This window comes from Phocoena phocoena, chromosome X (genome assembly GCF_963924675.1).
Source record: "Phocoena phocoena chromosome X, mPhoPho1.1, whole genome shotgun sequence".
NCBI classification, from domain to species: domain Eukaryota; kingdom Metazoa; phylum Chordata; class Mammalia; order Artiodactyla; family Phocoenidae; genus Phocoena; species Phocoena phocoena.
This window is the reverse complement of record NC_089240.1, coordinates 44,329,391-44,345,457: the sequence shown is the minus strand read 5'-3', so window position 1 is coordinate 44,345,457 and position 16,067 is coordinate 44,329,391. Positions and strand designations below refer to the sequence as shown.

The following is a 16,067-nucleotide window of genomic DNA, read 5'->3' as shown; positions in this document are numbered from 1 at the left end:
AGTCAAGGAACAGTTGGGCAGGGGAAATGCCTTACTGGGCTTCCTCAGAGGGGCCCTTTGGTGAGGGCTGATTGCTAGCAGTGCTGCCTTAAGAGAGAACTTCATTGGCACCTCCAGCCTCACCCTGGGGGATTAGGGTTGAGTTCCTGGCCATAGCTAAAGGGAACAAATGAAATAAATCCCTTCCACCCACTCTCTCCCAATCCCCAAAACATTCAAGATTTTCTTTAACAACAACAAATGATTTATTTGCAACACAGCCCAGTCCCCATCATTTCAATACAGCACAAGAGTAGGAAAGAGTCACACTGCAAGCATCATTTAGTTCAAGGCAGAGTTCCATGCCTCCCAATACAGCAAGCCCATCTCCCCCAGAGACCCATGCCCGGAGCCCAGCTGAACACACAAACAGGCAAGCTCAGAATGAAGTTGGCCCCAGGCCTCATCACATTTCACCCTTCCCCCACAGCCCTTTTAAGCTTCCTAACTGCAGCCTTCTACCCCCTCCACTTCTAACCAGGCCAAGTCCCAGCCTCCTAGCCACCAGGGAGCTTTCTTTGTGGGATCATTATCAGGTGTTTAAGGGTTACCTAAAATGAGAAAATACCCTGTGAAATCTATTGTTCCATAGAAAGTTTAAAACGACTCCCCCATACATAATCCTAATCAGCAATGACAGCTCTTCATCTCTTCACTGTAGACAGGCGATTTTGAAGTGACTGTCATCTCAGCTCCATACACATTTCCCTACTGGCCTTATTAAAGACTGCTCTCCTCACCCCAGGGTATAAAGGAAACCCAGGTATTTCCCCCAGGTTCAGAGCCTGAGAGGAAAAGCCCTGATGGCTTAGAAAAAGATTCCCTTCCTTCTGTTCCCCTCAAAAGATTTTTATGGAGATTATTGCCTAAAAGTTTTCTAGTCCATCTGAGAAACGGTTTTAGATTTAGAGGGAAATCCAAATACAGAAGCAGGCAGTCTTTCCGATATGGTACTAGTTTCTAGGATTCAGAAGGCAAGGAAGAGGAGTATAAAATCTCAAGTTGCTTTCTTCACCCCAAATCTTCTAGATCCTCAGAAGATGGACTCTAGGACGATTCCACCTTTCCCAGGACTTGGCGGTACAATTCCTAAAGTTCTACCATCATGGACTGGTGACGTTTGACAAAGTCACAATAAAGAAAAGACAAGAAAATAGAGAGGGCCTCTCCAAAGGAAGATCTTAAACATTAAGGGCTCTGACTAATGGTCAAAACATACTGATGTTTGATATCAGAACTATTTTTATAAAGTAAAGTAGGGGAAGAGACTTAAGTAACAACACTGAAGGCAAGGAATAGAACCTATAGATTGGGTAGAGCATCACTTGCAGCTTTAACATTAATATTAGTTTATTTTAAACCCTTTTCTAATTTCTCAGGCAAACCTGAGCTAGCTGTACTTTTGCTATCACCTGCACGTGCAGGACTGGGCAATCATATCCTCATATTCCTTGTACAGGATACTCCCATTTGCTTCAATCAGAAGAATGCTAATGGGAACATACTTATAAGGGACACAGGAGGGCTGAGGGACGCTCTGGTCCACCAGCTCATTGACAAGGTTCTGGATGATGGCATGATTGGGAGAATTGAGACCATAGTGTAGTACCCGAGGGCAGACTCCCTTACAATAGTTTGGAGTATAGAGATGGGGAGCAATGATCCAGTGATCCCAGCCCAGCTGCTGGAAGCTGACTTGGAAAGGGTGGAGGGAACACTGGTTACTTTCAGGCCCATCACGCTCCCTGGAGCGGCCAGGAACCTCAGATGCGATACTGCCTGCTTGACGAGCCCTCCGCAAGAGAAGAGAAGGATCTATTTCCGTAAACTCTTCCAGGCCTCTTGGGAGAAGTTTGGCCTTCTGAACACTCTGAGTGTCATTGAAATAGAGTAACAAGAAAGCAGTGTCCAGGGATGAAGTGCCATGCCACTGGAGCTCAAGAACCTCACTACCTCTTGGCTGCTGACACAGGAAGCGGAGTCGTAGAACCCTGTGCCCCTTGTGATTCCAGAGATTTTGCCCAACATGTTGCGTGATATCCATCTCTGTCCAAGCTTCGGGCAGTAGGGAAGGCTTTGAGGAGCCACTTCCTGAAGAAGGAAAGTGATCGGTTGGGCTTTTCTGGACCCAGGGCTCCACATGGCAGGAGAGGTGGGAGTGAGCTAGGTGAAGTTGATGGCGGTAAACCACAGTGGCTCTGACTAGTTGGTATGCTACCCAGTTTGGTCTCAGAGGAAAGTCCAGGGTCTGTTTGTGCCAGGGGCCTGCATCAGTAAGAGGGAACAAGAGCAGAGCATTAGCTTCTTACCTCCTAGCCTGAGTCTCGCTCAAAAACCTGCTCAGTGCAAACTGACAAGCAGCCCTAAAATGAATTCAAGATCATAATAATAACTATCATCTATTGAGCACTTACTAATGTATTAGATGCTTTACATACATTAACTCTTGAATCCGCAAGAGCCTTATGAGATAGTTATTTTCCCCATTTTGTAGACAAGGAAATTGAAGCTCAGAGAAGCTATGCCAGAGGACGCACAGCCAGTGTGTTAGAATAAAGATTTGAGCCCAAGTATTTTTCCCTTAAGACAAATTGTGTCTAACTTTTAGATCACTCACAGCACCAGGCTGAGAAAAACACCTCAAATGCAGAATTGTGTATATATATTGTATGTATTATTAGCTGACTATTAAAGGTGACCAATAAGGAGGGTCATTGAGACATACATGAATAACAAATCCTCATGCTATATCACTATACAGATGCAGCTTTAGGGTGACAGTCCAATACTGGGGGCTATGGTCCGCCATCACTTCAAATCCGGGGCTGAGATGGCACAAAATAATTTTGTCTATCCACTCCTAGTGGGGGCAGGTATTTACCGTTTCTGCCTTCTATTTGAATTTCTTCTTGAGCAGCTATTCCCTTCTTGGGCCGTTTCCCCCTTAACCCTCAGTCTCTCCCTTTTCCATTCCTTACTGGAAATGATTCTTCATTTACCCCATTCATTGTAAATACCATTTTCAACAAGGCCCTGTTCATGTAAATATTTCGTTAGCTAAGAGTCTACTTAGAAGCTATATGCCTTAGTGATTAAGAGTTTTAATCTAAACTGTGATGCTGACACCCAGTGGCCAAAGTGTTGGAAAGCTGGGCCTGCAGTGCTCTGACCTTCTGCGCCCTCTCCTGGCAAATGTCAAGAGCAACAATTACAAAAACCACGCACAGCAAGAAAAAGCCTGTCATCTTCACACATCAGTAAACATTCCCATGTTAATTTACATATTATTCACCTAACCTTCCTTCTCCACTGAATCCAGGAGCCTGGAATTCTTCAGTAGGCCTGGGACGTTCAATATAGAAACTCTTTAATGTTTTGATTCATCAGGATTTTTTTAAATATTACGTATTATGTAAGTTTCAGGTGTAAAGCATCATAATTCAACATCTGTGTACACTACAGTGTTATCACAATCACAAGCCTAGTTATCATCATCTGTTATCACACAGTTGACTCCCTTCACCTATTTCACCCACTCACCCCCCACCCCCTTTCCCTGGTGGTAACCACTAATCTAATCTCTCTACCTGAGTTTGTTTTTATTTTTTGTTGTTCATTTGTTTTGTTTTTTTATATTCCACATATGAGTGAAATCACACATCAGGATTTTTTTTTAAGTTCATGTTCCAACTCATGCTTAATACACCCTCAAGTTTGGGGCACTTAGATATCATTCAGACAAGGCCCAAGCCAGGCTTGTATTTGCTTTCTCAAATTACTCCATACTCCCATCCTACAATAATCTTTCCAAGAGACCCACGCATACATCTGCCCCACCCTGCCTGAAAAGGAATCCAAACCCAGCCTCTAACAGGCTGTCTGGTGAGGAACTGCCCTTTCCTTTCAGACCCTGACATCACATATTTCCTGAAGCAGGGTGGGGTTGCTAAGGATCAGAGCCAAGAAGGGTCTGCTCAGAACTTTTCAGGGAAATGGCTGACTCACACATCCTGTGTGATTGAACCTGGAATAGCTCTCCAGGCAAGCTCGATTCAGCTGGGTCATCTCCTGATGGAAAGATCAGGCCCAGCTCTCTTGTCATCCATTTCTGGATCCTTTCCAGAGTCCCTAGATGCCCGTATGTCCCACAGTCACACCAGGGTACTGGCCTAATTCTAGGCATCTTCCTTTCTAGCCTCATATCATCTGTACAGAATTGATTTGTGCAGCTCCCAGTTGCACTTGGGAATGAAACCCAGATCCCTTGTAATGACCTCTGAGTCTCATATCCCATTGCTCTCCACAGTCTCACTAGGTTCCAACCATCCTGATCTTCCTTCTGTTCTTCAAATTGGACAAGCTTCTTTCCACCCTTTAGGTCTTTGCACATGTTGTTCCCTCTGCCTAGATCAGACTTCTCCTTCTCGCTCCCCTTCTCATGCAGAGCTTCTTATCTTACAGACCTCAGCTCAAATATCACCTCTTCAAAGGTGCCTTCCCTGACGATCCCATGCAAAGGGAAGATCTCTTTGCTATTCTCTATCAAAACCACCTATTTCATTCTTTGATAGCATTTACCACAATTTACAACTATCTGTGTTTACTTACTTGTCTCACCCATGAGAACCATGCCTATCTTGATCATATTCCCGCCACCTAGTACAATGTCTAGCACTTAGCAGTTGCCAAATAAATATTTGTTGAGTAAATCTCCACCCACACCAAGTTATCTTCTTTTTCCTTAATCAGAATGCATTCCCCTCCTTGTATGCATTATCTCTTTACTCCTTACGCAAAAGTCCAGCTCAAATGCCACCTCCTCAGTGAGGTCTTCCAACTGTCTCACTGCTTCCCTCTCCTTGCACTAAGCAGCAACCTATTTCTTCTTTGGAGTCCCGGGAGCCCTACTGCTTATCCTTTTCAAAGCATTTGCCACACTGCACCACCATTGTGTGATTACTTATCTATCTATTCTACCATAGTGGGGGCTCCTGGAGGTCAGGGAAGTGGTTGTTTGCCTCTTTATACCCAACCCAAACACAGTGCTTGGTGCTCAGTTAAAATCTGTTAAGCAGTCAGCACAACAGGGTAATTAAAAGCACAGGCTCTGGAGCCTGAAACCCTGGGTTAGAAACCCAGCTCTGTTAATTACTAGCTGTGTTACATTGAGCCTCAGTTTCTTCATCTATAAAATGGGTATGTTCATGGTATCTACCCTGTATGATAGTGAGGAGGATTAATGAAAATAATGTTTGCAAAGTACTTTGCCCAATGCCTGGCACATGATAAGCTCACACTAAAGGTTAGTTTAGGGAATTGGTAGTTGTTTTACTTGGAGGGAAGGAGGATAAATCATGTCTGTTGTAATCGCTGAGACTAGCAAAGGCTTAAGATTGATCTCACCAGGTTCCCAAGATTTCCCTGAATGATGGCTTTCTGCATTTCACTGAGAGCCCCACACTGCAGGAGCCCACTGCTGCCCTGGAACAATGTCTAATGCAGATGTTTAAAGCAGAAGCAACCATAATGGGAACAAAGAAAACTCCAAAATACATTTGGTACCAAAAACCTGAAGTAGCAACCACAGTCTGAATAGAAAAACTGGTGTACCAGGGTATCAGGGTACCACATTCAAACACAAGTAGTTACGGACAGACAGACTTGAACTCAAATCCTGTCTATGCCACCCACTGTCCTTGTGACCTCTGCAAGTTATTTAACTTCTCTCTGTGTTTTACTTTTATCTTTAAAAATTAGGCTAAGTGCTCCAGGACAGCTAATGAGAGTAGCTGTCATTAAGGATTAAATACGATAGCAGATGCTCAGGGAGCCAGGTATACAGACTCTCAGATGTGAGCCTGTTCCTGTCCTTTCTGGGGCCTTGTAAATTTCCCCACTTCAGCATCCTGTACCCTTTGCCTTCTAAGAATAAAACAACACAAACAACCCTGCACAGGAATGTATATGGCTATTTCTCAATTATAGCTTTCAGTGATATAACAAGCATTAAGACTTTCTTTGAAAGATAGGAGCTGACACATTGCTCAGTTGCCCTGGGGCCTGGGAGAGCTTCCTCAGGTAGGCCCCAAGGCAATCTGCTCTTAAATTGGGCCCCTGAAGGGAAGCAGGCTTGGAGCCAGCTTCTCCCAAGTTTTCCATCTTTTGAAAACCAAGCCTGAGAAAACCACCTTCCAGGCAATGAAGCCTGACAGTAAACTCGCAGATCCCCTTTTCTCTACACTCTTCTTCCCCATTTTTCTCCCCTCTAGGACAATATGGTATGATAACTCACCTCTGAGAGGTCTTGCTACATTACCCAACGGCCTCACCAGCCTCACCATGGTGGCCCCAATGGTGCGGTTCTCCCTAGGGTGCCCACTCTCATCAGCTGAATGCTGGTACAATTCCAGCATATACCGCAAGGGAGGCCCTAGGACCCGTGGCTTCCTCTGCTGCTTGCCAGGGGCTTCTTCTAGCAGCTCCCGAATCAGGGGCAAGGTAGGGTCCTCAGGCAGGAGGGCAACAGAAGGCTGCCCTACCTGTGTCATTTGGACCCCGTGTTCCATAAAAAACACCAGTCCCCAAAGAAGAAGGATTCTAAGGATGCTCAGGAGGACCATCTTGAAAGGCTTGGTGTTCAGCAACACTTTCCAGCACAAGCCCAAAGGATGCCACTCTGACCCTTTCCTTTCACACAGGTAATAGCATCCAGGCTCCACTACCACAAAGGATAGGGCAAGAAAAAATGAAAGGCAGGCAGGCAGGTCCTATGTTGCTTCCTCTAGGAGGATCTCCTTGACCAAAAGGAGGTCTTCTAAATTGTCCTCTTTGCATCAAAACAAACAGAAACGCAGGAGGGACAAGGCAACATGCCCCTCCTGCTCTCCAGGGCCAGGAACAAGATAGCACTTAAAAGGAGAGGTCCATCCCAGGACCTGCTCCCTTACCTTATCCACTAGGATGAAAAGAAGCAACCCTATCCTGCTCCACTCCAGAGCTTTAAAGGCAGCCTCTTAATCAGTCCTTAAAGGGCCAGAGGCCTCCTGCTCCCATTCCACTTCCATGCAGTACTTTTCCTAATGCAACATTTCCCAAAATGTGGTCTACTAAGGACTTGCAGTGAGACTATCTGAGGTGATTGTTAAGAATTCAGGCTCCGGGGCCCAGCCCAAAACATGAACTCTCTGAGGATAGGCTCCAGAAATCTGAATCTTGAATCCTCCAAGAAGTTCCCACTAAAATATGGGAACCTCTGTGTGAGTATGGCTGCTGGAGCTTGAAGAAGATACCTTAACAGTGGTTCTCAATCTTGACTCTACACTGAAATCACCTGGGGAGTTTTAACTATTATGGATTCCTGGGTACCATCCCCGAAGATTCTGATGTTGTGGGTCTGGGGTGTTACAAGGGCATCAGGATGTTTTAAAGTTCTGCAGGTGATTTTAATGCACAGCCAAGTTTGAGAACTCTGACTTAGAATGTTCTGGTTTCCCCATGGAAGGTGTTGAGATCCTGAGTGGGCTTCATCAGAGAAGCCTGGGGCAGTGGGAGATGAATCTGTGGAAGTTGGCTGGGAGCTGACCTAGCTTGGCTGGTTAATGGAGGCATCAGGGCTGAGCCAGTTAAGGCTACCCCAGACCAGGATTCTTCAGAAAAATGGTAGGTGTTGTCCTGGCCCTGTCCAAGTAGAATCAGTTTGCTGGGGCTCTAAGGAGAAGGTGGGGCAGGAGGTCAAGATGTGGCTCTTGTGGAACAGGCATGGACTTTGTAAACAGACAGACCTGTGATTCTTTCTCTTATTAGCAGTCATTTAACCTCTCCAAGGCAAATCTCTTCGTTTCCCTGAGCCTCAGTCTCCTCACCTGTAAAATGGAGATAACATGTTTTATCTCATAGCTTGTTGTGAGGATACAAGGAAATAATCTGTGTTAATTCCACAAAACCTAATTAGGCATATGATATATGGTTACATGCTAGAAATTATTTGTTTCCTTCCTCTGTTTTTTCTAACATGGCCTTGGTCCCTGGCATGTATCGTAAAACAAAAGATATGGGCCCTCTAGTTCTGGACTCAAATCCCAAGTCAACAACCCATTAGCTGGTGACCTCAAGCAAGGTTACTCCCAGACTGAGTTTCTTCATTTGTACTGCTGGCTCCTACAGAGAGTTGTTGTGAGTGTTGTATTGTGTACCTTTTTATTGTATACAATGACATACAAGTAAGAGATATAAGCAGATGATTCACAATAGGCAAAACCTGAATGGCCAAAACACGAAAAGATGTAAAAGAAATCAGAAAAATGCAATTTAAAACCACATGTGCTTCCACACCCATTGAATTGGCAACATATTAAAAGTCTGATGCTATTAAATCCAGGTGAGGATGTAGAATGCAGGTAACTCTCTTACACTGCTGGTGGGAATGTGATTTGGTGCAATTGTTTTAGAGAGCGATCTGGCATTACCTCTACTGAGTTTGAAGATGTGCAATTCAGGTATTGCTACTATTGCTAGAACAGTAGCTTTTAGATATTTTGGTCTGTGATTCACAGGAATAAATATATTTTACATCAGACCCAATAGAAACACAAGCACACACACACACACACACACACACACACACACACGTATCTGAAGTAAACATTTCCTGCAACAATTTTTATCTTTCCAACATGTTGGGAGGGATAATATATCATAATGGGTAAGAACACAGCTCTGGAGTCAGGATCCTAATTTCAAACTCCAGCTCTACCACTCATTAGCTTGACCTTGGGCAAGCTACTCAACTTCTCTGTGCCTCAGTTTCCTCATCTGTGAAATGGAAACCATAGCCTCTCTCTTCTTCAATTTTGTAATATATATGTAAAATGAGCTTAAAAGACTTACCTCATAGGATTTTTGTGAGTATTTAATGAGTTAACACATGTAAGGCACTTAAAAGAGTGCCTGGCACAAAGTAAGTACTAGACACAGGTTAATTATTATTACATTTTATGCAAGTTGTGCTCTCCAGAAAGCTGGGCTTACCCTGAAGTGCTAGTTCTGACCTCATATGAACTGTGGAGAGGTGGCCCATAAGTTTCTCTGTCCTCCATGTCCACACCGCTTCTCCCTGCTTCCTTTCCCCCTTCTCTGCCTCCCAACATTCTCTTTGGCCCTTGGCCTCTGTTACCAATTTAAACTTCCTATTTTCTATCCAACATAACTCAGTAAAAGAGCAAGTTATTAGGACAACTAGCAAAGGATCCATACAAGATTTCCCAGCACAGTTTTCTTTGATGTTTCTGTGGTATTTGAGTGGGATTATATACATCAATAACATTTTTCTGCCATAGTAGTAAGATTTTGATACAGGACCGAAAGAAGTAAAAAGAGACAGCATATTCACTGGAAATAACATGATTTGGGTTAGAATTCCTGGTTCTGCCATTTTTGTCTGTTGCTTAACCTCTCTGCATCTCAGCTTTCTTAACTGTAAATTTGGAATATTCTTTAGGGCTGTGGTGAGATTTAAATGAGATAATGTATACAAAGTATTAGCATATAGATACTCTTAAATAAATGTTAAAATTTGTCATTAATAACCTATGATTTTAAACTGTATGTAAAGTGTAACTGACTGAAGGAAATATCTACTCAGCATCCTTCTAAAGTTCAGCTGAATTTTTATTCCATCCCTCTACTCACCAGGGCTTCAGAAGACTCACCTGAATGAATAGGTCAGCTTTCTTATTTCAGAAAAAGATCCAAAAACTAACTCCATTCTTATCACCAGAATTGAAAGAAGCTGACTTGATTATTTCCTGGAAATGCCCCCGGTGGGCCTGATGGATGCTACTGCCCCAAACCCCCAGAAGAGGGCACCAACTGTCTTTCCAGCCTTTATGGTTGGAGGGGTGGGGTGGAGTGGCGGGGCAGGTTATAGGTGATTGGAACAGGATCTACTAAATGATATTTACCAGGCCTTTCTGCTTTAGAAAAAGCCAGTATGTGAAAACACTAATTATTTAAATTGGACAGTTTAGGAGGTGTTTATTGACATGACTAAAAGTGTTCTTGACACAACAAAATAGGTCACCACAAGTTGCTTTGAGCAGCAGAAAACCTTGATGCACACTGTGGGTTAATTTTTCAAACTATAATATGCTGGGCACACTGGTAAAAGGCATGAAATTTACAAAAGAATAGATTTTTATCCAATTTGGGGGAGCATGGGTATTGTTTAAAGTACATATGTACTTTAAACATCATCTTTTACATGATTATAATTTACATTTCCTTACAATTGTGTTCATTCAACAAATATCTAATAAGTACCTCCTATGTGGTTGTGTAAGGTATTAAGGGTGCAGGCCTATTGCCAGACTGCCTGGGTTCAAATTCCAGCTCTACCACTTAACTAGCTTGGTAATTTTTGCAATTGACTTAACCTCTCTGTACCTCAGTTTCCTCATCTAATAACAAGGCTAATAATAGCAATATTTTAGAAGACTGTCGTGAAGATTAAATGAGTCAATGCATATAATAAGCATACTATGTTCTAGATACTGTACTAGACGCTAGGAGTACAGAAATTAATAAGACAAGTTCTTGGTCTTTAACACTCCCAGTACTATGCTTGGCACTGCAGTAGGTTGGGGGACACCACGATCAAACAGTTTCTATCTCAAGAAGATAACAACCTTGATAGAGACATAAAAGATAGGAAATATTTCCCATAACCATGATATTTCCTCTGATTACTCTTCTGAGTTCTTAAAATATGGACCTATTTTCTAGATGTTCTGTTAAAAAAATCATTTTCCTTAAAACAGAGAGTATGGTATATTTTATAGAAATATTTATTTGGCACTAGACTGTATCATTTTACATATTATATCTCATTTTATCTTCATATCAACTCTGTGAGTTAAGTACTATATTCCCATTTATAGGTAAAGAAGTTGAAAATCAGAAAAGGAAACTTGTCCAAGGTTGTACAGCTCACAAATGGTGGAATCCACTGGGATTTGGACCCAACTCAGAGGAAATTTCAGAGCCCCTCTCTTTGTATCTTGTAGGTTGCTATATAAGCTGCCAATGAACATTTAGCCCCTTAAGAAGACTCAGTTCCCCAATAAGATAATCCCACAAGGATTCCTGAGTACAGAATTTTAACTCTCATCATTGCTTATAGACCATAACATTCCCAGACAACTAGAAGACCAGGTTTTCTTTTAGCCAAGTAAGCAAGTGAGAGCTAAGTAAGAGCTAAGCATGATACACTCTGAAGTTCCTTTTGGCCTCAGAGACACCTGCTGTCTTTGGAGCTTTTGGTCATTTTTGGGTAATCAAGTCATCAGTAATCATTGACTGTATTCCCATTCTATGGCCTCCCTCTGTTTGATCCCAGTAGCTACTTGTATTTCTTTAATTTGATAATAAAGCAAATGACTAGGTAACTGACTTCCCACATTAAAGGTAGGGAGACTGTGCTTCCCCTGAAAGACCTACAGAGACTGGTTGCATACGTATCACTCCATTTTCTATTGTATGTCAGCTTCGCAGGGATTGGCGTGGCTGAATACAAATGGATCCTGGGCCATAACAACTCAGTACAAGGAAGACATTCTTGATACTTGGGACAGGGAAGAAGGACATTAAGAGTCACCTCTTCAAAGATTCAGCAGCTATTCTTCTACTCTGCGGGTCTACAAGCCCTGCCCTCACCATAAAAGTAGAGTCTGGTGTTAAAAAGGAAAAGATCTAGAGCATAGACCTAAGCCAAGCACTTGAGATCAACAGTGGGGAGTATAAGGGCTTATTTTATTTTATTTATTTTTATTGGAGTATAGTTGATTTACAATGTTGTGTTAGTTTCAGGTGTACAGCAAAGTGAATCAGTTATAATTCTTTTCCCATATAGGCCATTACAGAGTACTGAGTGGAGTTAAGGGATTATTTTAGAATGGTCACTTTCTCTCTCTAAATAAATTGTTGACACTGTCTTGCTGAGTCAGACAGGGCTAGAAATGACTTTATCTAACTTTTCACTTCTGATGTCAGTAAGAAAATGTGCAGGTTGATGTTTCTTCTGTCCATAAGAAGTATTCCCTTCCCCTACTACTATGGCAAGGCTTCTGGAAAGACCAGAGCATAAGCCCCCATTGACCTGGGAGCCAGAATCTGGGACACAGACACTGTGGGTCATGAGGTTTGGAAGTACAGATTCCTTGTCTCACCTTTTACACCTTAGATTCTAAGATTTACTGCTCCACTGGGGCCATGAGGAGAGTCCAGTTCCATCTCTCATCCTGAAACAGAAAGTTGAAGGAGAAGCAAATTTGTGAAAGATAAATTAGTTGCATAAACTTGGAGACATCCCCAAACTTCAGCCAAATTTCAAAGCAGACTTCAAATCCTTTGGATTCTCAGGAAAATCTAGTGACCACTTTAAGGCTATTTTTCTTTTTATCTCTTCGCAGGTTAAGGAAAAGCTGGTAGATTCTATTTGACATAATATTAGAAGTCCTATCCACAGCAATCAGACCCGAAAAAGAAATAAAAGGCATCCAAGTTGGAAGGGAAGAAGTAAAACTGTCATTTTGCACATGACATGATACTATATATAGGAAACCCTAAAGTCTCCACCAAAAACTATTAGAACTAATAAACAGATTCAGTAAATTTGCAGGATACCAGATTAATATACAGTAATCTGTTGCTTTTATATACACAAATAGTGAACTATCAGAAAAAGAAAGCAAGAAAACAATCTTGCTTAAAATCATGTCAAAAAGAATAAAATATCGGGGCTTCCCTGGTGGCGCAGTGGTTGAGAGTCTGCCTGCTGATGCAGGGGACACGGGTTCGTGCCCCAGTCCAGGAAGACCTCACATGCTGCAGAGCGGCTAGGCCCGTGAGCCATGGCCGCTGAGCCTGCGCGTCCGGAGCCTGTGCTCCGAAATGGGAGAGGCCACAACAGTGAGAGGCCCACGTACCGCAAAAAAAAAAAAAAAAAAGAATAAAATATCTAGGAATAAATTTAACTAAGGAGGTGAAAGACCTATACCCTGAAAACTATAAAGCACTGATGAAGATATGAAACCATAAAACTCCTAGAAGAGAACATAGGCAGAACACTCTTCGACATAAATTGTAGCAATATTTTTTGATCAGTCTCCTAGGGCAAAATAAACAACAGCAAAAATAGACAAATGGGATCTAATTAAAAGTAGCACAGCAAAGGAAACCATTGAGAAAATGAAAAGACAGCCCATGGAATGGGAGAATATAATTTGTAAATGATATGACCAATAGCAGTTAATGTCCAAAATATATAAGCAGCTCATGCAAATATCAAAAGTATTAAAATATCAAAAAACCCAGACAACCTTATTTAAAAGATGAGCAAAAGACCTGAATAGGCATTTTCCCAAAGAAGACATACAGGTGGTCAACAGGCACATTAAAAAATGCTCAACATTGCTAACCATCAGAGAAATGCAAATCAATACCACAATGAGATATCACTTCATACCTGTGAAAATGGCTATCATCAGAAAGAACACATATAGGTTGCTTCCATGTCCTGGCTATTGTAAATAGAGCTGCAATGAACATTTTGGTACATGACTCTTTTGAATTATGGTTTTCTTAGGGTATATGCCCAGGAGTGGGATTGCTGGGTCGTATGGTAGTTCTATTTTTAGTGTTTAAGGAACCTCCATACTGTTCTCGATACTGGCTGTATCAATTTACATTCCCACCAACAGTGCAACAGGGTTCCCTTTTCTCCACACCCTCTCTAGCATTTATTGTTTGTAGATTTTTTGATGATGGCCACTCTGATCATGTGTGAGGTGATACCTCATTGTAGTTTTGATTTGCATTTCTCTAAGGATTAGTGATGTTGAGCATCCTTTCATGTGTTTGTTGGCAATCTGTATATCCTTTGGAGAAATGTCTATTTAAGTCTTCTGCCCATTTTTTGATTGGGTTGTTTGTTTTTTTGATATTGAGCTGCAAGGGCTGCTTGTAAATTTTGGAGATTAATCCTTTGTCCATTGCTTCATAGCAAATATTTTCTCCCATTCTGAGGGTTGTCTTTTTGTCCTGTTTATGGTTTCCTTTGCTGTGCAAAACTTTTAGGTTTCATTAGGTTCCATTTGTTTATTTTTGTCTTTTTTCCATTTCTCTAGGAGGTGGGTCAAAAAGGATGAATGGATAAAGAAGATGTGGCACATATATACAATGGAATATTACTCAGCCATAAAAAATGAAACTGAATTATTTGTAGTGAGGTGGATGAACCTAGAGTCTGTCATACAGAGTGAAGTAAGTCAGAAAGATAAAAACAAATACCGTATGCTAACACATATATATGGAATCTAAAAAAAAAATGGTCATGAAGAACCTAGGGGTAAGATGGGAATAAAAACACAGACCTACTAGAGAATGGACTTGAGGATATGGGGAGGGGGAAGGGTAAGCTGTGATAAAGCAAGAGAGTGGCATGGACATATATACACTACCAAACGTAAAATAGATAGCTAGTAGAAAGCAGCCGCATAGCACAGGGAGATCAGCTCACTGGTTTGTGACCACCTAGAGGGGTGGGATAGGGAGGGTGGGAGGGAGAGAGACACAAGAGGGAAGAGACATGGGGACATATGTATATGTATAACTGATTCACTTTGTTATAAAGCAGAAACTAACACACCATTGTAAAGCAATTATACTCCAATAAAGATGTTAAGAAAAAAGATGTTAAAAAACAAAAAAGAAAGGAAGAACACAAATAACAAATGTTGGCAAGGATGTGAAGAAAAGGGAACCTTTGTACACTATTAATGGGAGTGTAAATTGGTGCAGCCACTATTGGTGCACCCAGACTCCTCAGAATGACAAGCAAGGCCCTTTCTGATCTGACCTGTAACTATTTCTCAGGTCTTGTCTATATTCACATGCACATTTGCATCCTACACTTCATTTAAGCTCAAGAACTTACAGTTCTTGGAATCAGGCAAGCTTCCCCTTAATCCCCCCATCTTTTCTCATGCTGTTCCCCTTGCCTATAATGCCTTCAGCTGAGGTACTCAACAAAAATTGTTAAATAAATGAATAAGTGAATGAGTGAATGAATCTGTTTATCTGTTTCCTTGGCCATTTTTGAGAGCGGCTACATGGCTGTGCATGATCATGAGTGGGGTATTTATTTGGGGAAGTTGGAGGATATTTACATGGTAGGATTTCAGGGAATCATTGAGATCCTCACTGCATTAAACCATCACTCCTGTTAGCTTATCACTGGACCTTATCCCATGAGCTTTATTTCCCTGAACAAAGGCTTAGTGTTATTGGAAGTCTCTGATGGAGGGAGGAGTGCTAAAAAAGAAAGAGGGGGCCAGACAGAGAAATTGGAAGTGGGAGGCAGCTGATGGGAAAAGCTAACAGTACCACTTTGCCCAGAACAGATGATGTTGTGATGACACTGGAGCAGAAACAAGCCAATGTGAAATATAACGAAGTGCAAGGGGAAAAAATTGACTTAGAGCCTAAAATATACTGTGGGCAGTTTTAATCATCCTGTTGTTGACCTAAAAGGCAGATTAAAATCACGTATACTCCTAATCCCAGATACCTAAGGTAGAGAACTAAGTGGAATGCAGCAGGGTTTTGGGCCATTTCCAGAGACAGATCATTTTCAGTAGAGCCCTTTGGGCTTGAGAAGGAACGGCATGGAGCATGGGTGGGTTAGGATCCCCTAGCAAAGCCAAGTCCATTAGACAAACAGCTCTAAAAAACCACAGGTTTTTCATAGTCCCTGTGGAGGGACAGGAGAGGCCTGGATTGCAGATATCAAAAACCTGGTGAAAGACCAAGATATGTCCTCTTCTGGCCACTTTCAGGCCTATCCAAAAGAAAATCAAACTCATTTAGTCTACTAGGCTTTTCTGGGATGGCTAGGGTTGATGTTTATGGGAGTCCAGTATCCCAGGTCAAAAGATTTCTACCCTTTTCCTAGAGCCTGGACTGGAATTGTAGGT

The 16,067-nt window shown here is 42.0% G+C and overlaps 1 protein-coding gene across 1 annotated transcript; it reads right to left on the bottom strand.

Moving 5' to 3' along the window:
* Window positions 1-1,263: 1,263 nt before the first annotated feature.
* BMP15 (bone morphogenetic protein 15) lies at window positions 1,264-6,680 on the bottom strand. Its single transcript, XM_065900357.1, has 2 exons — window positions 6,332-6,680; window positions 1,264-2,304 (listed from the first exon to the last, which is right to left on the bottom strand). The coding sequence occupies exons 1-2, from the start codon at window positions 6,657-6,659 to the stop codon at window positions 1,448-1,450; spliced, it is 1,185 nt and encodes a 394-aa protein (XP_065756429.1). The 5' UTR covers window positions 6,660-6,680; the 3' UTR covers window positions 1,264-1,447.
* Between the last annotated feature and the right edge of the window lie 9,387 nt (window positions 6,681-16,067).

Coding starts and splice junctions, on each gene's coding strand:
- BMP15 (XM_065900357.1), bottom strand. CDS start 6,659: ATGGTCCTCCTGAGCATCCTTAGAATCCTTCTTCTTTGGGGACTGGTG. Junction 2,305..6,331: donor TGTAGCAAGACCTCTCAGAG/GTGAGTTATCAT, acceptor TTACTGATGCAG/GCCCCTGGCACAAACAGACC.